We start from the raw sequence: 23,548 nt of genomic DNA on the forward strand, positions 1-23,548 counted from the left end.
CAGACAATGCTCAAGAAGTTAGGCTAAAAGAAAGAAAAACTTTTCTCCTATCTGGACAAAAGTCATTCTATAAAATCAAACAAGAACAAAGAATGATCCTCTAAATACACCCTACCCCACTTCATAAAATTGTACAGAAAAGAAAGTTTTAAAACCTGGTTAGATTGTTAAATGTCATTGAACACTCTTTCATTTTTTTCTTTCCATAAGGTCCACATTAAACAAAGGGGCAGCCCTCCAAGCCTTTTCCTTTCTCCTACTCACAAAAGCATCATGTCAAGCTATCAAATTCCTTTTGATTGAGGAATGCAAGACCCACTACACATCAAAAAGGGAGAAAAGCAAGCTCCATAGCATTGTAGCCTTCTTACAAAAAGTAATCAAGTGGTCACTAGTTTCCTCTTTCATTTTACATAAATAACACTTATTTAGCATATTCCAACCCCTTCTTTTAAGTTGATTAATGGTCAAAATTATGTTCCAAGACACTTCCTAAGCAAAAAAGCTAACTCTTATGGGAGCCTAAGATCTCCAGATAATGCTCAAAGGAAAAGGTTCACTAGAGGCATGTGTGAGAACTCCGGTAGAAAGATCTAATAGAAAATGAGTCATTCTTACTAATCTTCCAACTCAAAACATCCTCCACATCACTATGCAAAACCAAAGGATGAATTTTTTGGAACAAACCCTCCACCTCTTCCATTTCCCAATGGTTAAAGTGTCTTGGAAACAAATGATTCCAACTTCCCACCTCTCCTCCCTCCTCCCAATCGTTAATGGGTTATTGGAAATTAAAGGAAAAAATTTTAATTTTGTTAACCAAATCATGCAAACATACCAACAAAAAATAAAAATGGAACTTGATATCATTAACATGATTCGACAATCAATATGATCCCTAAATTTTCTATGTTCATAAAATGTAATAATACTCAACAATTCACTAATCAAAATAAAACAAGAAGAGTTATAATGGTAAAACCTTAAAAAAAAAAAAAACTCATCTCAATTATCGTTACACTCTCATAAAATGTCTAAAATATGAAAATATTAAATATATTATAAGGACGAATTCATTAGCTTAGTAAGCTAATCGAATAACTCGACCTCTGGTATCTCGAACGTAGTGTAATAAAACTGATTCAGATTTTACAATCCAATAAAATTTACCTAATCTAATTAAAATTTTGAAATTTAACATAGGCCTGTAGCTCTTATATTTGCTTTTTTATTTTAAAACCCAAAAATAGAAAATTTATTCGAACGAGAGGCACAACATTGAATTTGCGTTGAATGTGAGAACAAAAATTAAAACCTTATACGAGTTATAAAAATACGAATTATTTAAAAAGAATTATATATCTTTAAAATTTTTGCTATTATATACATTAAAGCATCATAGAAAATCATACTTAAATTTCCGAAGATCGGGGTCCCGCCCATAAACGTGTCTAGGTCAATAATTAAGGCCTTTAGCCATGTGGGGCTATTGCTGGTGAGTTGGGACCTGCTTCGTTGAATGTTTGGGCCTGGGCCATATCATTTGCCTTGTCCTGCGAAAGCCACGTGAGTCCGTGACCATATTTTGGCGCGTGGGTCAAATCCTATTGATCGCGTCATTTTTGGACTCTGGAAATTTGAAAACCTATAACCACTATTTCCACCCATAACTTTTGCTACTTCCAATGTCCTCTAGTCGAAACCTTAGAAGGAAGATCATTTATTTTCACGGAAATTTTAAGGAACAAAGTAACTATTTTTATTGTTGTATTATCTAGCTAAGAAAATTATTTTTTATATTTAAAATTTTAAATAGAATTTTATTACTAAAAATAATTTTTAAAAACTATTTTCTTGCCGATGATTTGTTCTATTTTTTTAATTATTATTGTTGTAGTTGAATGTTATGATTATAGATTGATAAAAAAAGTATAAAGACTAATCTACCCTTATTTCTAAATAAAATAAAATAATTTTAATATAGTAACTAAATAAATAAGGGATGTAGTAACGAAATAAATAAATATATAATAATCAAATATATTAATAACTTCTAACATCCCTCACAAACTTAATATGATTGTATGAAGTATCAAAAGTTTGTCAACCAAAAATCAAAAACTTGGAAGGTAGTGTGACTTGGTAAACAACTTCACAATCATATTGTTGAGAAAATCTCTTAGTAACCAAACCAGCTTTGCATTGCTTAATCAAAGTGTCAAACACCAAATATCAGTTTTATACAAAGCAGAGAGTTCCTAAGTCATAGCTTGGGAGACATCGAGAAGAACATGAAGGAGGATAATCCACAATTTTAGAAGGTGTTTGTGTAGCTATATGAGGAAAGGAAGGAGTATGACAATAAAAAACTAAAATACTAATATTTTCATGAAGACAGTCTGTATTATCCAAGGAATGATAAATAAGAAGTTCAAACTTAAAGACATCATGAGACTTGGTAGGAATAGAAAATATATATGTTCAAGGAAGAAAATATGACTAAAAAAGAAAGGCATATGCTCAAAGAGAAGAAGTAGTAGAAGACACAAATCTAAAACCATTAAGAAAAGAAAGATAGAAGTTGATATAAAATTGTCAAAGAAAGAGAGATTAAGGAAAATAGACAAAAGAAGATACAAAACCATAGAAGAATGAGAGAAATAAAATTTGAATTCATATCCAACAATATAAAAAGAAAGAAAAATATAATTTGGTTTCATATCTAACAATATAAAAGAATGAGAGACAAATAAAATTTGGATTCATATCCAACAACAAAGAAGAAAAAAAGAAACAAAATTTTGATTCATATAAAAAGATAGAGACAAACATAATTTGAATTCATATCCAATAACATAGAAGAATGAGAGACAAGTAGAATTTGGGTTCATATCCAACAAACAAACAAGGAGAATGCAAAATTACAGTCATTCTAAATATTCTTAGATCTCCTTGACAATTTCATTCTTCGTCAATCATATGTTTATCGAATTATCAATGGAGTTTTGATCCAAGTGATAATTTTGGAATTGATTACTTCCTAAGCATTTAACTATTTTGCATCTTTTTCATCATTTTCATTCATAAGTTTGCATAGAATGCCAATAATATAATCTCATATCTTTGTCATTTAAAAACTTTTTCATTACATAACTTTAATATGAATAATTTTTTCCATCCAATTTCACACTAATAGATTGAAGGCAATCATAGAATAAATACAAAATCAAATACCAAAATCAAACAAGAAAAGAATTATGCATTCCATGATCAAACACGACAAAAAAGAAAAAAAAAAAAAAGAATTCCACCATAAAAAAAAAAAAAAACGAAAACAATATATAAGGTTAAACTTTTTTTTCATGAGATCAAAAGTCTTATTAAAGATCAATTTTGCTATGATGCCATATTAAAATCCAAAAGAGATTCAACGAGAAAGAATGAAAAGAAAATCTAAGATTTCTTATTATGAATTATCTTTTAAAATAGGTATAATATTATTAAAATTTAAATAGACCTAATAAAAAAACTAATTTACCTATAAGATAACTAAATATATATTAATTAAATATATTAATAATTTCTAACAGAAAATGAGATTATCATAAATGTTCTTTTAAACAAGTTGTTGTCTACATAATACATACATAGACATGTCACTCCTTTTTCACTACTCAAATTAATTTTTAAATAGCTATATTTATTAATAAAATAACTATATAGTTTTTTCTTTAAAGCATTTATTCCCATTAAGTATAAAAACATTTTCTTGATATGGTATTGATTATTTTATAGAGTATAATTACATGATTTGATATGATCATAAATTATTTTATTCCAAAAAAAAGAAATTTCCTAAACAAAATCGGAGAAGATAACGCCTAGATGCCATTGGGAAATGGAAGATGATTGGGGTGGAGAAAGAACTAAGAAGAAAAGGAAAGAGTGTAAATAGCAATTCCACTTCAAAGTTCACTGTAGGTGTCAACCAGACACTAGGTCATCGTATCCACATATCCCTTGTCCAATCATGTGTTTCTGACGTGATTAATGTCGGATGGCGAGTTTTCTCAGCCTCCAAACAACGACCGACCTACCCCTATGTATATATGTCTATGTATGCATGCAAGTCAACAGTTTCTTCATTTCGGATGACTCTGATCTGAATAACCTGCAGTACCCATGTCAGAATCGGGTGATAGAGTGAGCCCACCTTGAAGGTACCTTGACAGATTTTCTTGAATCCTTGGAAACAGCTTTCCATCATGTGGGTTTTGTTTTTTTCATGGTCAGGGGTTGTTGCTTTTATTAATTGTTGTCATGGTTATGATTCAGAATGAAGAAGCTTCGTCCAAGAATACCCTGTTCTGTTGAGGTGAGAGATTTGAATACTGATGATATTCGTTTCCATAATTGTGTTGATTTTTTTTGGGGGGGTTTGCGTATTGGTGATGGGGTTTTTTGTTGTAGTGGAATTGGAATGATGGTGTCTTTGTTTCAATGAAATCAGATGTTTTTTATTGTAATTATTGGAGATGATTGCAGTGTGTTGATATTCACTGTTTGAATTGTCCTTTTTGATGATTGTCCGCACCGCCTTTTTCTTTAAATATTCCATACGCTTTAGCTCTTTTAGCTGTTCCATGATTCTGATTACTTGGATTTTGTTTTTACTTCACATTTTTAGGTCTTCTGGAACCTGGTTTAGGTATTTGTATTATCTGTCATGGGTTTCTTTTTGTGCTCTTGTATGTAGCTTGAAGATGAAAGAAATGGTCCAGGAAATGATTCAAGACATGATATTTCTATTTGAAAAGGAAAAAGAAATCGAAATTAGGTTTTTATAGACACTTCATTGATTGCCTTCTACTTTGAAATTCAGCCTTCAGTGCTGTTTATAACTTTATTTATTTATTTTCTTCTTCATTGAATGTTTCTGAAAATATTAAAAATATTTTCCAGGCAGCAGGGATCCTTGGGAGCGAAGTCACTTTCCCAAATCCACATTGATTTTGGTTCTTGAAGTACGGCTGATGCAGAGGAAGATAAGGTAAGTGGGTTCTTCCCCATTTGTTTTTATGAGAAACTTGATTTATGTTTATGCCCATTCTGTATTTGATCCTTTGTTTGACTCGACGCTTATGTATTTGTGCATTTTCTGGACAGTTCTTGATTTAGGTAGCGCTTGTGTTAAGGTAGCTGAAAATTTGTTGGAAGTAATGGAATCTAAGCAAATCACGTCTAGTGTTATTGCAAGATTGATGGGTCTCGATGAATTGCCACCTCGGCAGCCCATCCATAAACAGCAAAGAGTGCTATCTGAGAACTATCTGAGGAAAACTGCATCTATAGGTGTCAGGGAGAAGCGTTCTTCTTATGAAGGCTGTTCATTCAGGATGACTGCTGAAAAGCATCAAGAATTTAAGGATATTTTTGAAGTGCCATCAATACCAAGGATGGATAAGCATCATCATCCATTGCCTCAAAAGGGGAAAGGATGCTCAAATTTGACTGGAGGGAATGTGGCATTGCAGGAGTTCACGGAGCCAAAATGTCTATTGATAAACGAGAAGCTTCAGCTCTCTAAGGAATTTGATGATACACCGGAAGTGCTAGATTCTAGCAATAATGATCTTTTACTGGGAAGTCTTCAGGAACAAGGTTCCTTTTTCACTAAGCATCTTCATAATGTGCAAGGTGTTTCTCCCTATCTCCAGTCTGGTAATGTTAGAGGCTTAAAGGCATCAAATGCTTCTAGCCATAGAAAAAATGAAATATATGGGAGATTGGAGGGGAGAACTGAACAAAGAGATGCTTTAAAATCATTTCAGAAACCTGGGAATGATCTTGTTCCACGCTCCCACGAGGAATTTGGTGCTGATTATTCTCATAATTTGTCGAAGTCTCGATTGCAGTTGGAGGATGACAGATGCATTTCCCATACAAGGATTGTTGTTCTGAGACCAAATCTTGGGAAGACACCAGGTACAAGATCTCTTGTTTCAACTACTAGTCATAAAGGTTCTCAGTCAAGTTATAGGAGGCATAAAAATATTCCTCATTCTAAAAATGAGGAAATGCATGTTGAAGCAAGAGAAAGGAAAACATTGGGGAGTGGCATGGAACCTTTTGGGCATGGATCTAGAGTTTCTGGGGAAACTGCAAATGTAATTGGCAAGCCAATGAAGCATAATGCAAGCAGCAGTTTTACCAAGGTATCGAGATCAGGATTTGGAGGTGATGACACCTATTTGAATGAATTTGAAGTTATGAAGCCCTCTTCCCCAGATTTTATTAATTGGAAGAACCTACACCAAAAATCATTTTCTAACTGGAATGGGTTTTCTGTGGCCGGAGAAACCAAGAAGCAACTCCCAGAAAGATGGAAGATGACCAAAAGTTGCCAAGAAATTGGACTGGTCGGTAGAGGCAGCACCCTGGGTGAAATGCTTGCCATGCCTGATCATGAAACAAGGCCAAGAAATTTGGATTGCAAGCATGGTAAGAATAGCCAAAGCAAGCAATTTGGTGCAAATGATGGAGATGTGAACTTGTGTACTCCTTTGGGCATTAGCAGTAAGGATGGTTGGAAGGGTGGATGTGTCAAAAGTTCTCCAAAATCTGGATCTCTTCCTGCTTCTGCTTCCATTGGCAGTCCTGAACCCATGACTGGAAATGAAGTTCTTCATTGTGATTGGTATATGACACCAGAAGAGGCTGTTGATGTGAAACCACACAAATCAGGGAAGCAGAATTCTGACTTAAATGACTGTTCAGGACCCAGAAACTCAAGATTAAGCTCTCAGAGATCTGTGTCCATTCCTTTCTTGGATTCAGAAAATAATCATACTGCACAAGAAGCTTGTGTGATCTTGAGTGAGCAGAAGCACAAAATTGAGGAGAATAATTTGTCTGAACAAAGTTATGGGGTTCCTAAGTTAATGAGTAGCAGTTGCTATTGCTCTGATTCAGAAAGTAATCACACAGTACAAAAAACTCAGGTGCTTCAACCTGAGTTGAATGATTCATTTGAACAGAATTTGCAGGTTCCTGAGTCATCAATTGTTAATGTTGCCTCCATAAGTGCAGTTGCCGACATTGTGGCTGATTCTGAAACTGAGGATATTGGTTTGTCGTTTGGAATCACCAATGAGCAGCAGTCTAAACCAATGGCTGGCATCTTGTTGGTGAAAGATGGAGATTCTGCTAGCTGTGACTCAGTTGCTTCAATTCTGGAGGTTTTGACATTTCATTCTTTAAAATAATACTTGAATATTTAGAGAGGATATTTTGCAAGCATAGTCATATAAATAATAAACCCTAAAACTGCTTCAAAAGTCATTCTTTAGTAACTAGCATTAGTTGTTTCAGTTGGCAGTTAGTTCTCTTCCTGCTTTTGCTCTGTCCCTCCGACCAACCTAACCACCTGATGATAATTTCATCTCATTTGAATCTTGTGCACTGCTTGATTGGAGTTCTTCTAGCCATGTTCAATCATGGTTCATTACAAATCCTTTAGGCTTTTAGCTGGGAATGTGGTCTGCTTGATCCTTACTAGATTAGTTAACTAAGGTTATGCTTTATGAAATTATCTTTCCAGTACATTTTTTTCAAAATTCCTTGATCCCTAAAGAGGTAAAACAACTTAACATTGTAATTTCTTATTTTTAAGTTATATTTATCATCAATTATAAAGCAAGCTGTTGTTATCGGTTAATCCATGTTCTGAGTTTAAGCAAGCCTGGCCTAGTGTTGCTTGGGGATTCATTGTTTTAGTACATATGAGCTCAAATGAGCAATCCTCATACTGTTCACAAATTGATTTGCTTTAGTTTATGTCATCTTCAGCTGTCTGTTAGATAGTGCTTGGCTACAAACCGATGTTTTAGTGTGCAGCTTTTAGCAGAAATTGCACCAGAGTTAATGTAGAGCACCTAGCTTTGTGGAGGGCAGTTGAATTATCAGTAGAACCTCAGCAGTCAGTTTTATCGCTTCTATATTTTCTTTTCATGACTGATAAGCCCACTGATAACCTTTTCAGAAGCTTACAATTCTGTCTTTGAACAATTGAAGCACTATTTCTATGATCTTTTCCGTCAAATTTTGAAGATTTTCATGCTTCATATTTTTGGTATCCAGTATCATGTTGTAAAACTTCCCTGACTCATAAAGTCATAATATTGCAGGAAGCATCAATTGGATCCCCTGGTGGAAGTTCAGTTTCCTCACACTGCACCGGAACAAACCCAGAATCTTCTGTGAGCTTAGAGGAGGCTTATCAGCCAAGTCCAGTTTCCGTTTTGGAACTACCATTCAAAGGAGAGATTTCATCTGACTCTGAATGCTTTGAGAGTGTTGGTACTGACAACTGTGGTTAGTGAACTAGAAAGCATCTTCAGTCTCATATAACTTTACCAAATTTGATTGATGCAACTCATTTCATCTATGCTTTATTTGATAGGTTTACAGATGCAGCTTCAGCTTCTCAAATCAGAGTCCCCAGAGGCATACTCTGAAGGGCCTGGAATGGTCATCTCAAGTGATGAGGACACTGAGGAAGAATCTATTGGTCTTTATGATGAAAAAAGAGAACCAAGGGGATTATCCAAAGCCAGAGAGAGTAGGGATTTCTCCTACCTAGTTGATGTTTTAGTCGAGGCAGGTTTTTGTGGAAGTGACTTGGAAATGGACCTTGAAACATGGCATTCTCCGGAATGTCCAATGAGCCGTTTGGTGTTCGAGAAGTTAGAGAAGAAGTATGGTGAGCAGACATCTTGGAAGAGGTCAGAAAGGATGCTCCTATTTGACCGTATAAATTCAGGGTTGATGGAAATTCTCTGGCCATGCACAGAGATTCACATGTGGATGGGATCTGTGACAAAAAGATTGAGCTTCAAGCTGAGTCAGGAAATGATTGAGGAGGAGCTATGGAAAATCCTTGCCAGTCAAGAGAAGGAAATGAACAAGAATTTATCTGGGAAGGCATTGGGAAGGGAAACACGGTGGTTAGAGTTAGGAGACAATATTACTATAATTGGTAGAGAAATAGAGAGCTTGTTGCTTGACGAGCTAGCAGCCGAGTTCATGAGTATGGAGAATTTTTGAACCATATATTTTCTATTCTTTGATAGGAAAACAAGAAGTGATTCTTTTTGGAGAATATATTTATGTACATATATAGCAGAATTTTTTATCGAGTGAAGTTTGAGGAAGTTTTGAAGTTTTGATGTTTGAAGAGGATATATAAAATTCAGTGTGGTTATACCAGGATGGCTTGGAATCAATAGACATCCATACGAAAATATACAGATTCAGTGGTTTTTTTTGTGCTGAGTGTGGGAAGATGCTCTTTAGTTCTAGTTGTATACTGTATAGACAATACATTTATACCTATGATTGATTCAATAGTATGTGCTTGTTGTTTGATCATACTTATATTTCTCTATTGCAATATTAATGATTCTTTTAAAAAGAAGAAAGAAAATTAGTAAGTACAGCCATGTTCGTGTCCTGATATGCCATTGCATTTACTCTTAGATTAGTTCCAGGTTAATGCCAGATGAAAGGATTCTAGGTATGCCTGCTGGGCAATGGGATAACCAGGATTGTTGACACCACCAGGTACAGACAAGACCATAATTTAGAAGAGATTTATTAGCAATTTCAACTACATAGATGATGGATGGAGGAAATGGGAAGGTATGGGAAGCATTATATGCTGAGCTAGTATTGAAGACGAGTGGGAAATGTCGTGAAAGCTATGTTAAAATGACTTAGAAGTGAAAGAATATGACCTTTTTCTCTTCATTGTTGATGAAACATCAATACTGGAACTTGTTGCAGGACTTTTAGGTGTAAGTTGAACATGTGGTATACGCTCTGTGATCCCTAACCCAACTGTTCCTCTTCATCCACTTTCGACAATTGAATACAGGTTTAGGTGTTCCAACCAAAACACTAACGAAATACAAGAACCTACTCCATCTCATCAGGCTCCTGTCCAAAGTTTAAGGTATATATATATATTCTCCCTTACAGACCCTCCAATCCATCATCAGTAGCAAAGAAATCTTCTTAACTCTCCTCATCTTCTTGTCCTCTCAAATGGCAGTTCAAAAACTCGTTTCGTTTTCAGCCAAGGCTGTAGCCTACCTACTGCTCCTCACTGTCACCATTGCTTTCTCTACCTCGGCTCGAGTTCTTGAGGAGCAACCAGAGTTGCCCACTTCCCTCTCAGGGGCATCCAATTCAGTTCAGCAACCTGTTGCTGGTGTAGCTCCAATCTCTACACCTGCAGTGGCACAACCAAACCCTGGTGTGGCTGCAGCTGCTACACCTGCAGTGGCACAGCCAAACCCTGGGGCAGCGGCACAGCCAAACCCTGGGGCAGCAGTACAGCCAAACCCTGGTGTGGCGGCACAGCCAAACCCTGGTGCAGTGGCAGCTACTAGTGGTGGCATGGCTCACGATGACCATCCCTTGTCCTTCTTTATGCACGACATATTAGGTGGGTCGAACCCCTCAGCTCGAGCTGTGACTGGGATTGTTACCAACCCAGCAGTCAATGGTCAGGTCCCTTTTGCCAAGCCAAATGGGGCACTCCTCCCAGTAAACAATGGGGTACCCCTCAATAGCGGTAACAGTGGACTTATAAACAACAACAACATTCCATTCCTCACTGGCCTTAGTGGAATTACACCTACTGTGATTCCAAACAACGGCAACAACTTGTTCAATGGTGGCAATGGACTACCAGTTGGAAATGGGGGTCAGTACCTTGCAGGTTCCAGCCTTCAGAAGCTCATGTTTGGGACCATGACAGTGATAGACGACGAGCTAACTGAAGGGCATGAGCTCGGATCTGGTTCAGTGGGGAAGGCACAAGGATTCTATGTTGCAAGTTCTGAGGATGGTACTAGTCAGACAATGGCAGTTACAGCCATGTTCCAGAGTGGAAGCTATGCTGATAGCCTTAGCTTCTTTGGGGTTCATAGAACTGCTGTCTCAGAGTCTCAACTGGCCATTATGGGCGGAACTGGGAAGTATGTTAATGCAAAGGGATTTGCAACAGTCAAGACCATCCCCCCAACGCATCAGCAAGCCACAACTGATGGTGTAGAGACACTGCTCGAGTTCACTGTTTATGTTACCTACTAATATGTTGTATATGGATCTTCAAGTTTGTTGAAATCTCTGTACCAGAGATGGAGTTTACCAACTAATCTCTTTACAGGGCAAGGTTTGGTTTGTTTATGAATCCAGAAAAATGGAATGGTTTCCAATTTGTTTCCATAAATTTGCTGGCCCAATTAATTTCCTGAATGAAACTTAGGAGATGGACTAATATCCATTAATCACTTAAGTAAGAAATTAAATTTCATAAAATGCTAAAGAAGTAATCCACCTAAATCACATTTGAATTGCAAGAAAAATGAAGCTGAGGAAGTGCATATGAACTATGGACTGTCTGCTCTTTTAACTTAAGATCTCACTTTCCTCACTCAGCTTTATCAGTCTTCATGGGTGCAAAGCAAAAATAATACATATTCTGTTCTGCCTGTATTATGACTTATTAACATCTGAAAGAAATATTAGTGAAGCTGTTCCTCAATCCTGATTTCCATATGCTGTATCTCATGTTCTAATGTTCAACTTCTAAGTTCTAGCTTGTCTCATTGAATGCCCCAATATACCTCTCTTGATATCCATGTGTAGGCTTTCTCATTTGCAAATTTGCATTCTTTTGGTTTCTGAAAAATTGGATTGGCTGGATTCTTGGGAAGATTTTAAAAAGTATGCTGATAACTACTGGCTTTATACCTATTAGGGTTTTAACAGCCTCTCCGTCACAATAGATCAAGGATCCAAGGGATCAGGTCTGCTACTCCCATCAAAGGTGCAGCAGATGTTTTGTCCACCAGTTAGAATTGACAGAGATTGAAACTTAGAAGAGATTAATACCTGTGATTTTTAACGAAGAATACAAAGAAACAAGAATATGTAAAACTTGAACAGACAATATTTGAAGGCTTAAGCAATGTACTTAAAGATAATAGAAGAACACCATCTTATGCCCAACCCTCTGTTTCACCATGTGCCTTTCAATTTTCCCTTCCTGAGGTTATCATTTTTATTTTAATAAAACCCCCAAAGCAGAGATTCTTGGCTTCTATTTGATGCATCTTCAAAACTCATTTTCCCAGTTACAATTTTCCTCCAATGTTATCCTCACCATTAGTTTGGTTCCAAGAGATGCCATTACCCAGAACTTTCAATAAGAGCTAAAGGGATCCCAGTGTTTTTAATGATGGAAGAGCATGTCAGTGTGTATATAAGAGAAAAAGCAAAAAGGTGTCAATCTGACGTTTGAACCTTTTGCCTTTTATGCATCTTCCTACTTCTTTAACCTCTTGGACTCTTGGAGAGGGAAGTAGTAGTCTTGCCTCATTCTAGCATCCGTTAAGAGTCTCATTTATACTTCGAGATGTTTTGTAACTGCGGTTCCCTTCTGTACCGAAGTTGATATTCAAGGAGGACGGATCTGCTAATTGTGATTCCCTTCTACACTAATGTTGATATTCGAGGAGGGCAGATTTACTTTAAGGTCAGTACATTGTCACGTCTCAGCCAAATAATCCGATAAGTTCCCTACTCTAGTTTTGTTTTGTTTCCTGTTTGTTTGGTCTTGGGCTTAGTTAATTTGTTTAAGGTTAAGTTCTTGGACTTTTTGAACCAATATTTAATGCCATTAAAGGATAATACTCTCATTGAATCATAGATTTCTTTAGCAGGCGCATTTAAACATTGATTGCTGAAGGTACATCAAGTAAAATAATACTGGAACTCTTACACACACTAGTCAGATAGTGTATATATCAAGTTTGGTTGAGAAGATAGCGCACTAGTGAGAAAGGTAAACATTGAACTGGATGACTGTTTCCACTCCATCGGTCGTATGTTGATCTTCCTGATGAAGGCTCTCAATGGTGGCATACCCTTTTGCATTCTCATACTCACCAGTTCCACCAACGACTGCAATATGAGACACAGGTGAGGCAGTGCGATGGACCCCGAAAAAGCTAATGGTATCCTCTTCTTGATGATGATCGCCGCCATGGAGCAACACGGTCAAGGCCATCGTGTGGCTGCCACCATCTAGAGAGCTAGCTAAGTAGAACCCCTGTGCTCTCCCAACCACAGCAGACCCAAGCTCATGGCCTTCAGTTAGCTCATCGTCTATCACTGTAATCGTTCCGAACATAACCTTCTGAAGGGTGGCTCCCGCCGGGAGCTGCCCGGCAGTGACAAAGGGTTGGTTGCTGCCACCGTTGACTGGGTTGTTGTTGCCATTGTTTTGAATTATTGTGCTGGTTTGTCCACCGTTGAGGCCTGTGAGGAATGGTATGTTGTTGTTGTTAATGACGCCATTGTTGCCATTAAGCAGTGGAACTCCGCCATTGATTGGGAAGACGCCACCATTGGCCTTGGAGAAAGGGAGGCCATTGATTTGGGTGTTGGCTGTGATCCCACTGACCACCCTAGCTGAAGGGTGTGATCCACCAAGGATATCATGCATAAAGAAGGAAAATGGAGGGTTTGGTGGGACAGCATTTCCCGTAGTGGCGCTAGTGGCAGCAACCGGGGCCGGTCCACTTGGCAATGCAGCAACTGGACCCGCCACAGGCGCCACATCAACCGGCACAGCATCAGGTGCGTCTGCTTCAGGTAGTGGTGGTTCATCATCAGCCTCTGTGGGGCTGCTGGCAGTAGCCGGGATTTGGCCACTTGGTAAGGTGTTTGTGGGAGCCAGTACCGGTGCCACACCGGGCACAATTGCCGGAGAGTCATCTGCTTCAGGTGGATCAGGGATGACTGGTGGTTGTGGATCTACCTCATCTAGGATCCGGGCCGAGCTGACATGTCCAAGAGTGATGGCTAGCAGCAAGAGGTGGATGATAGTCTTGGAGAGTAAGCAAGGTCTGGTAGCCATTTTTTGTGAAGAGATCAGATTTGGGAGGGTTCTATTGTTGGGGAAGAGAGCAGACACTCTGTATTTATATAGTTTCAGGAGTCTCTAATGGGAAGTGGGGCTAGTGAGTTGGAGTTGTTTTACTTGCCCTTTCTTGTATGATGTGTTGGGAAGCGGGGCTAGTGAGTTGGAGTTGCTTTACATGCCCTTTCTGGTATGATGTGTTTGGTTGAGAAAACCAACTCCTATATGAATGTATGAACATGATAAGCTCTTGACCACAACCTGAAAATTTGGCATTATCTCAATGGGCTCTTGGTATTTTGTCTAGAGTCAATCACAATGGTCCCTTTGTTGGATATGTTTTTGTTTTCAGAACATAGAAAACAGGCATCAGATATTGAAAAACAGAGTTTCTCTGCCACCCTTTTTTCCTTATGAAAAAAAAAACCACTTCAAAGCATTAAGACATTTTCCCTACCTAATGAAAATGGTGGCCCCTTTGTCACTCAGTGGATGTGGCACATGGCCCCTCAAACCTCAACTGTGATTTTATCTTCAAATATATATTATAGAAACAGTAATGTATCTGAGGTCTAAATAATCCCCAACAAAAGATTTATTCAAAGTAGACAGTACATTTTGGTTTTCATTCCATTTCTGATCTGTTTTCTATGAACCTGAAACAAATTTCTTTGTTGCCTTCTCCATAAACTTGACATCTAGGAGAAGTCACCTTTAGAATTGAAGTGATTCTAATCTGTTATTTCGTGTCATTATTTTGAAGTGATTCACCATTTTCCTTAAGCCTCTTTGGGAATTATCATATTGGCTCAGCAGATTCAGATGAGGAAATGCAGAAGCCAATTCGACAGCCTCGAATAACATGACCTGTCAAAATTCTCCTTCAAATGTAGCAATATCATTAGATAAAACTATGCTCAAAGACAGTCAAAGGCCCATAGCTTAAAACCAATTCATAAGAGGTAATGCTAATCTGTAAAAAATCAACAATATTAGTTTTGTTGACAGCAGGTCATTTACTCCATCTTCACATCAGTTATGTTTCGGTTTATTCATCAGCTAGTTAAGAATATGATTGGTGTATTAGCCTTCATTTTTTGGTGAATACAATTACCATATCAATTCAGTATAGATTCTAGCAAAAAGCTTCATTTCACAGAAGGCCAATCGTGTATCAATTGGGACAGAATCCAGAATTGATCTCTTATGAACTTGATTCAAATATTACTAAGTCATTATCAGCCTTAATCTTATCAAAATCTTTACATTGAACTCACAAAAAGAGAGAAAAAAAAGGGGGGCTCATATTCCTGATACATTGTTATGATTCTACACGAGAACAAGGCCCTCTCAACTGAGATAAACATTGAATAAAAGGGGTTTGCTTGCTCCTTCACTTCCTTCTGCAGAAGCATTGAGGCCTGCAGTTACAGCCTTAACCGTGGTATAGCCATTGGCACCATCATACTTGCCAGTACCTCCAATGATGGCAATATGAGACTCCGGAACATCAGTCCTCAACACCCCAAAAAATCTCAAGCTGTCCTTAAACTCGCCCCCAGCAAAAGTCGTTGTCATCGCCATCATATGGCTGCTTCCATCTTCTGAGCTTGCAACATACACCCCTTGTGCTTTTCCAAGCAACGACGACGGCGTAACTGCCGTGCCTTCAAACAAGTCCTCATCAATTATCAGCACTGTCCCAAACTCCAACTCCTGAAGAGTAGCTATAGCTGGGAAAGATAAACTAATACCCGATAAATCGAGTGTTTGAGTAGGCAAACCAGTAGCTGGAGCATTGGGGCTAGGCTCTGGTAGAGGGATACCTCCATTAGGAGGAAAAAAGCCTACTGGTTTTGGGAAGGGCAGCTGATGATTGACCTTAGTGGTGGCTGGCCTCCACAAGGGCTTAGTTTTGGTGAGCAGATTTTGCATGAAGAAAGTGGTGGTGGGGTGAGGTTTATGGTGGGTTGGGGGTGGTGGATTGCCTAGGGTTCGAGCTGAGGATGAATGGTTGATGATGGCCATGAATATGAGCAACCAGGGCAGGCCTAGGATGGAGATGATCAGCTTGGCCATTGTGAAAGAATTTGCTTGTGTTTTGGCTACTAGTTTGTTGATTTAAGGGGAATGAGAGCAGGGGAGTTGGTCTGAGTTGGGGTGGTTGGTTTGGTATTTGATAGTTATGCATCATTTGTTTGAAACCTTGAAAGTAAAATATTTTTAAGTGATTTTAGGGAGTGTTTGTAGTTTTTTTTTATACTTAAAGATAAAACATTTTAAAATTTTAAGTGTTTAAAAAACTAGAAACACTTCATAAAATCATTATTAAATACACTCTAAATTCAATCTAAGAAAAGAGGAAAAGATAAAATAAAAAAAAAAAAGGCGTAAATGAATTTGAATATAAATAATTTATGGGTTTTAAATCTTTTTTTTATTTTCTTATTCTTTATTTTCTTTTGTTTGCATTTTTTTCAAAATTTTCAAGGATTAAAAATAACACAAAGGGTGTTAAGTATTTCAGATGTCATAATAGTTAGATAATTGATTAAAAAATATATATATATATTTTAAATTATTTTTAGATAGATGAAGATAATATCATTTAAAAATTTTGAGATTTTTTTTTCATATATTTTAAATTAAAACTCACTTTTCCTAAATATATCAACTAAAAACACTTTAAGAAAAAAATAGTATTAAAGACATTCTAATTCTCGATATGAAATATTAATAAAAATATTTTATGGTTCAAATTTTGTTTTATACATATATTACTTAACATAATTAATATATTTAAAAAAAGAAAAAAGAAAAAGAAAAAGAGAGAATTATTAAAAAATTAACTTTGTTGCACTTGAGAGTTTATAAAAATAATAAAATAAATAATGACAATAATAATAAACGAATGAATAATAAATTCGAAAAGAAAACACACAGAGGGGGGTCTAACTCAGATGTTGGCGCGGGTTGTCCGCAAATAGCTTGCTAGGGTTAATACGCAGCCCACCCTCGTTTCTGCATCTCCGCTCTCGTCTCTCCCTTCTAAACCCTAAACCCACCGTACTATTTCAGATCACTCCCAGAAACTCTAATTCCAAAACCCTAATTTCCCACTTTGAACCACTATCAACCTAATCTTGTTTCCATCATCTCTCACATTCTCCTTAAGCCCCTTCTTCGCTTTTCCAAAAACACTAGTGTTTTTTTTCTTCCCATTTTTGTCAAGATTTGGTTGTTCTCTCTCTTTGTTTTTTGTTCGTTCCTCCAAACCTTCGTTTCGTTGTTAGCATTTTGTCGAAACCCTATTGTATTGACAGCGCTCGTCGCCGTTTTGAGCTATGTATCTCTACAGTCTTACGCTACAGCAAGCCACAGGTATAGTTTGTGCGATTAATGGCAACTTCTCCGGTGGAAAGTCCCAAGAAATTGTTGTTGCCAGAGGCAAAGTTCTCGACCTTTTGCGCCCTGACGAAAACGGTAAGATCCAAACGATTCTCTCTGTTGAGATTTTTGGTGCCATTAGGTCTTTAGCTCAGTTTAGGCTAACCGGGTCTCAAAAGGACTATATCGTTGTTGGGTCTGATTCTGGTCGAATTGTAATTCTTGAATACAACAAAGAGAAGAACGTTTTCGATAAAATTCACCAAGAAACTTTCGGGAAATCGGGCTGTAGGCGAATTGTTCCGGGGCAGTATTTGGCAATAGACCCAAAGGGTCGTGCTGTTATGATTGGAGCTTGTGAGAAACAAAAACTTGTTTATGTGTTGAATCGAGATACAGTGGCGAGGTTGACCATATCGTCGCCCTTGGAGGCTCATAAGTCGCATACTATAGTGTATTCGATTACTGGGGTTGATTGTGGTTTTGATAACCCAATATTTGCTGCAATTGAGTTGGATTACTCTGAGGCGGATCAGGATTCGACTGGACAGGCAGCAAGTGAGGCCCAGAAACACCTTACTTTTTATGAGCTTGATCTTGGGCTTAACCATGTGTCTAGGAAATGGTCGGAGCAGGTTGATAATGGAGCAAATATGCTTGTTACAGTTCCTGGGGGTGGGGATGGACCAAGTGGTGTTCTTGTGTGTGCTGAAAATTTTGTGATTTATAAGAACCAGGGTCACCCAGATGTACGAGCTGTCATACCTAGGCGGGCAGATTTACCTGCAGAACGTGGGGTGCTTATAGTTTCTGCTGCAACACATAGGCAGAAGTCGATGTTCTTCTTTCTTTTGCAGACAGAATATGGAGATGTTTTTAAGGTTACTCTGGAACATGAGAATGACCGCATCTCGGAGTTGAAGATTAAGTATTTTGATACAATCCCAGTTACATCTTCAATGTGTGTTCTGAAATCTGGGTTTTTATTTGCCGCATCAGAGTTTGGAAACCATGGCTTGTATCAATTTCAGGCGATAGGGGATGATGCTGATGTGGAATCTTCATCGGCTTCATTGATGGAAACAGAAGAGGGTTTCCAGCCTGTGTTTTTCCAGCCTAGAGGACTTAAGAACCTTGTTAGGATAGACCAAGTTGAGAGCTTGATGCCAATAATGGACATGAAAGTCTCAAATCTCTTCGAGGAAGAAACTCCTCAAATATTTGCACTTTGTGGGAGGGGTCCACGTTCATCTATACGGATTCTGAGGCCAGGTTTGGCCATCAGTGAGATGGCTGTCTCACAGCTTCCTGGTGTCCCAAGTGCAGTTTGGACAGTGAAAAAGAATGTCAATGATGAGTTTGATGCATATATTGTTGTTTCGTTTGCAAATGCTACTCTTGTGCTTTCAATTGGTGAAACAGTTGAAGAAGTAAGTGATAGTGGGTTTCTTGATACTACACCATCCCTTGCTGTTTCTTTGATAGGTGATGATTCCTTGATGCAAGTTCACCCTAGTGGTATCCGACATATAAGGGAAGATGGGCGTATTAATGAGTGGAGAACTCCTGGAAAGAGGACAATCGTTAAAGTTGGTTCCAATAGGCTTCAAGTGGTTATTGCCCTGAGTGGAGGGGAGCTTATATATTTTGAGGTGGATATGACTGGTCAGTTGATGGAGGTTGAGAAGCATGAAATGTCTGGAGATGTGGCTTGTTTGGACATTGCCCCGGTTCCTGAAGGAAGACAGAGATCTCGTTTTCTCGCAGTCGGATCATATGACAACACTATTCGTATCTTGTCTTTGGATCCTGATGACTGTATGCAGATTTTGAGTGTGCAAAGTGTTTCTTCTCCTCCAGAATCTCTTCTCTTTCTTGAGGTTCAGGCATCAGTAGGTGGTGAGGATGGTGCTGATCACCCTGCTAGTCTTTTCCTTAATGCTGGTTTGCAGAATGGTGTTCTGTTCAGAACAGTGGTAGATATGGTGACAGGTCAGCTCTCTGATGCTCGTTCCCGATTCTTAGGACTGAGAGCCCCAAAGCTATTCTCTGTTATTGTGAGAGGCCGACGTGCAATGCTATGCTTGTCAAGCCGCCCTTGGCTTGGTTATATTCACCAAGGGCATTTTCTGTTGACACCACTTTCTTATGAGACACTTGAATTTGCTGCCTCATTTTCATCTGATCAGTGTGCTGAAGGTGTGGTTGCTGTTGCCGGGGATGCGCTGAGGGTCTTTACTATTGAAAGATTGGGTGAAACATTTAATGAAACTGTGATTCCTTTAAGGTATACACCGAGAAAGTTTGTTCTTCAACCCAAGCGAAAATTATTGGTAGTTATTGAGAGTGATCAAGGAGCATTTGCAGCAGAAGAGCGTGAAGCCGCTAAAAAGGAATGCTTTGAGGCTGCTGGAATGGGGGAGAACGGGAACGGTAATGTGGAGCAGATGGAGAATGGTGGTGACGATGAAGATAAGGATGATCCCCTCTCTGATGAGCAGTATGGTTATCCAAAGGCAGAGTCTGACAAGTGGGTTTCTTGCATCAGAATTCTTGATCCTAGGACAGCAACCACAACTTGTCTGCTGGAGCTTCAGGATAATGAGGCTGCATTTAGCATATGCACTGTGAATTTCCATGATAAAGAGTATGGAACTCTTTTAGCTGTCGGTACAGCAAAGTCACTGCAGTTTTGGCCCAAAAGATCTTTTGATGCGGGTTATATTCATATTTATAGGTTTTTGGAAGATGGGAAATCCCTTGAATTATTGCACAAGACACAAGTGGAAGGTGTTCCTCTTGCTTTATGCCAGTTCCAGGGAAGATTACTTGCTGGAATAGGATCTGTGCTCAGATTATATGATTTGGGGAAAAGAAGATTGCTCAGGAAATGTGAGAATAAGCTGTTTCCAAATACAATAGTCTCTATTCACACTTATCGGGACAGAATTTATGTAGGCGACATTCAAGAGGTATGTGCGCTAAGAAAGTTACATCTAAATTTTTTGGATTATCATTTATCTCTTTTGGAATGTATATTTATGTGATTGCATTGTGGGGGGGTGGTTGTGGTTTGTCTTGGGTTGTCAGGGGAATAGATTCGTTTTCCTCTAATCAGAGCAACTATCTTCTGTGTGATCTGCTGGTCAGTAGAAGTCCTTCTGGCGAAGTTTGGACCTGTCTGAATTGATGAATTCACAGATTTTGGCTGCCAAGCACCTCATTTTATTTTATTTTTTTCCTTTTTGGGTTTGGAAGAGTCCTATGGAAAAGGAAGACAAATGTCGCCTTTTTTCAATAACGGGAGAATAGATCATCATATGGTTGAATGGCTGTGCATTTATTTGAATAATAGATCATTTGGCATTTTGTCAGAAGAGTTTGAAAAGTAATATTGCCCAAAATCATCTGATTTCATAATCCTCAACCATGTAGTTATTTTCTATTGATTCCATAATTTTATAGGTCAATACCTTTTATATTCTGGAATGTGTCAAAAAGTGAGATGCTTGCATAGGCCTTTGTTTTATCCCTTTCATTAGTACACTTTTCCCCTTTAATGAACTTACTGACTGTAAATCTTGATGTCATTTTGCAGTCATTCCATTATTGCAAGTATAGACGGGATGAAAATCAACTGTATATATTTGCTGATGATAGTGTTCCAAGATGGCTGACAGCATCTTACCACATAGATTTTGACACCATGGCAGGAGCCGACAAGTTTGGGAATATCTATTTTGTGAGGTTGCCTCAAGATGTATCGGATGAGGTTGAAGAAGATCCCACTGGTGGGAAGATAAAGTGGGAGCAGGGGAAGCTGAATGGTGCTCCCAACAAGGTAGAGGAGATAGTACAGTTCCATGTTGGTGATGTGGTCACATGCTTGCAGAAGGCATCTCTAATACCAGGTGGTGGAGAGTGCATCATCTATGGGACAGTGATGGGGAGCTTAGGGGCGTTGCTTGCGTTCACCTCTCGGGATGATGTTGACTTCTTTTCTCACTTGGAGATGCATATGAGACAGGAACACCCACCTCTGTGTGGAAGAGATCACATGGCTTACAGATCTGCTTATTTTCCTGTTAAGGTGAACTCTTTGCTTCATTGTCCCCTCAAATGCACACATTTTTCACATTGCCAAGTCACCATAGACCTACTATAAATTACATTATTTTTCTCTTTTCTCTTTTCATTTTATTTTTTGTTTTTAGTGGGGAGTTGTTTATTCGACAAGAACCCTGGACTGGGATCTATCAGGGTGCTGAGACTTTTGATTTTACTTTCTCTTTGGGTTTTCAAGAGTCTAAAGTTAGGCAATTTCAGCTAAGCTGCTAAGCTTGCAGCTTAGGCCTTGCTTTTGGATTAGTGCTCTTAATTCTATGAGGGTGTGAATTGATATGTTGAAATATACAGACTCTTCATACATGCATATGTACATATACATATACATTTATAGCATGATGTTTAAAATGAATGAGTCTATTGATTAAATTGATTTTCTTTGGGAGGGAGGTGGTGGAAGAGGATAAAGAAATAGCAACTGTTATGCATCTTATCATCATTTTGTGTGTGAATTCTACAAAACTGCAATTTCATTTGAAATAATTACTCCACTTTAAAGTAGAAGAACAAACAATTTCATCCCTTCAGATACTATGGGTGGCATCGAATGATTGGGATTAATGGAATGTCCTAAGACCCCTAAAGTGCATTTAGGCATTTGATTAACCTGCAATTGTGGGCTAAGACAAGCTCCATTTGTGCACTGTTGACCAGGACTGAACACATCTACTACCATTGTTGCTGCTGCTACTACTTATGATAGCATTTTCTTATTTAAAATGCTTGGTGATAAGCAACATGAATCATGTTCTTTCTATTTATGCTGAATATAGAAATATTTTAATTTTTCCCACTTAGGGGCTTGAATTTTTTGAGTCAGTAGTTTTAGTTGGTAATAGCCCCAACTTAATACTTTGTGGAATCACCCTGCAGGATGTGATTGATGGGGATCTATGTGAGCAGTTTCCTACACTGCCTCTGGATTTGCAGAGAAAAATTGCAGATGAATTGGACAGAACTCCAGGGGAGATACTGAAGAAACTTGAAGAAGTTCGAAATAAGATCATTTGAGAAGTATCAGTTCAAAGGTACATCATTTCCTACCCCAGCAACTTGGACATGCCCTTTTCACCTGGATCATTTTCTTTTATTTTATGATTCCTCTAAAAGATCATGGTGAGGTGATTCCCACAAGCCTCTCATGGGTACTGGAATAAATTTCTTGATGTTTCTTTGCATGATCCTATATTTTTAGCTAAGATCTGTCTATTTTATTGGAACTAAACATGAAGGGCTCCAAACAATTATCATGAATCTGTGCAATTTTATTTCTTTGAATAACTTTATATTTATCTCTGCTTGTTGCTTTGTCCCTGCATTTCATACATACATACATTAGGCTTCTTTTCTATTTTTCCTGTCTTTCGGATTCCCATGACTCATTTCCTGAAGAATTATTTGGATTTGGCCTCTGTTATGTTACACCCAATAACAATTCACATCTGTAAATGGTACTGTTTGGAGTTTGAATCTTTATTATTATTGTGCGGACACTCATCAGTAATTCGGTTTTGTATCTTAGGTGCTCTCTTGAGTTTGTGTTCAAAATGGAGAAACGCCGTATGGAGTTGCACTAACAAACGAAGCATGCTAGTTGTTCCTAGACACTAGAATAGATAATCAGAAGGCCATGAGACACCTATTTACAGATGGAAAAAAATCAGCGCCTGGGAAAGCTAGAAGTGCTGGGAAAGAAAACCCCCCGAAAAAAGGAATAGCTGCAGCTCATTAGCCGAGCCTTCCATTTCTTATGTTGTAATTAAGCAATAACAGATTTTATTAGGTCTTTCTTTTTGTGGATTTGTTGTTGATGTTGATCCTCAGATTCCGTCTCTGCATACTCTGTTCTTATTCTCTGGAACACTACCTGTCCCATTTCCTCTGCAGAAAATAGATGTTCAAGATTTTCTTACTAACCAACCAGGTGATTGAATGGCCATGATCTCCATCCTCTGTTTTCGTAATTCTCACCAGCTGCATGTTGGGATTTGAAATCTCTTTTTTGTATGTGCTTTACCATGTTTCATGGGTTGTGGGTTGTGG

The 23,548-nt window shown here is 38.0% G+C and overlaps 5 protein-coding genes across 7 annotated transcripts; 3 read left to right on the forward strand and 2 right to left on the reverse strand.

Annotated features, from left to right (window-relative positions):
* The first annotated feature begins 3,998 nt into the window (after positions 1–3,998).
* Positions 3,999–9,435, forward strand: LOC117928803. Of its 3 annotated transcripts, XM_034848819.1 has the most exons (7): positions 3,999–4,220; positions 4,336–4,375; positions 4,757–4,837; positions 4,963–5,050; positions 5,167–7,238; positions 8,187–8,373; positions 8,462–9,435. In XM_034848819.1, exons 5-7 carry the CDS (start codon positions 5,220–5,222, stop codon positions 9,103–9,105), a joined length of 2,850 nt encoding a protein of 949 aa, XP_034704710.1. In that variant the 5' UTR covers positions 3,999–4,220; positions 4,336–4,375; positions 4,757–4,837; positions 4,963–5,050; positions 5,167–5,219; the 3' UTR covers positions 9,106–9,435. The 3 variants fall into 3 exon arrangements, with proteins under 3 accessions (XP_034704710.1, XP_034704709.1, XP_034704711.1); XM_034848818.1 differs by lacking the exon at positions 4,757–4,837; XM_034848820.1 differs by lacking the exons at positions 3,999–4,220; positions 4,336–4,375 and having other exon boundaries at positions 4,382–4,837.
* Positions 9,436–10,028: 593 nt separating this feature from the next.
* On the forward strand, positions 10,029–11,296 carry LOC117928805 (dirigent protein 25-like). Its single transcript, XM_034848821.1, has one exon. It carries the CDS (start codon positions 10,105–10,107, stop codon positions 11,155–11,157), a length of 1,053 nt encoding a protein of 350 aa, XP_034704712.1. The 5' UTR covers positions 10,029–10,104; the 3' UTR covers positions 11,158–11,296.
* Positions 11,297–12,755: 1,459 nt separating this feature from the next.
* On the reverse strand, positions 12,756–14,004 carry LOC117928975 (dirigent protein 24-like). The gene has a single exon (XM_034849139.1). The coding sequence runs from the start codon at positions 13,988–13,990 to the stop codon at positions 12,902–12,904; it is 1,089 nt and encodes a 362-aa protein (XP_034705030.1). The 5' UTR covers positions 13,991–14,004; the 3' UTR covers positions 12,756–12,901.
* Positions 14,005–15,343: 1,339 nt separating this feature from the next.
* On the reverse strand, positions 15,344–16,072 carry LOC117928485 (dirigent protein 16-like). Its single transcript, XM_034848361.1, has one exon. The coding sequence runs from the start codon at positions 16,070–16,072 to the stop codon at positions 15,344–15,346; it is 729 nt and encodes a 242-aa protein (XP_034704252.1).
* An 875-nt stretch (positions 16,073–16,947) lies between these two features.
* On the forward strand, positions 16,948–23,458 carry LOC117927502 (spliceosome-associated protein 130 A). The gene is made up of 4 exons (XM_034847031.1): positions 16,948–20,352; positions 20,979–21,470; positions 22,379–22,533; positions 23,028–23,458. Exons 1-3 carry the CDS (start codon positions 17,338–17,340, stop codon positions 22,514–22,516), a joined length of 3,645 nt encoding a protein of 1,214 aa, XP_034702922.1. The 5' UTR covers positions 16,948–17,337; the 3' UTR covers positions 22,517–22,533; positions 23,028–23,458.
* The last annotated feature ends 90 nt before the right edge of the window (positions 23,459–23,548 follow it).

The sequence above is a fragment of the Vitis riparia genome, chromosome 13 (genome assembly GCF_004353265.1).
Source record: "Vitis riparia cultivar Riparia Gloire de Montpellier isolate 1030 chromosome 13, EGFV_Vit.rip_1.0, whole genome shotgun sequence".
NCBI lineage: Eukaryota > Viridiplantae > Streptophyta > Magnoliopsida > Vitales > Vitaceae > Vitis > Vitis riparia.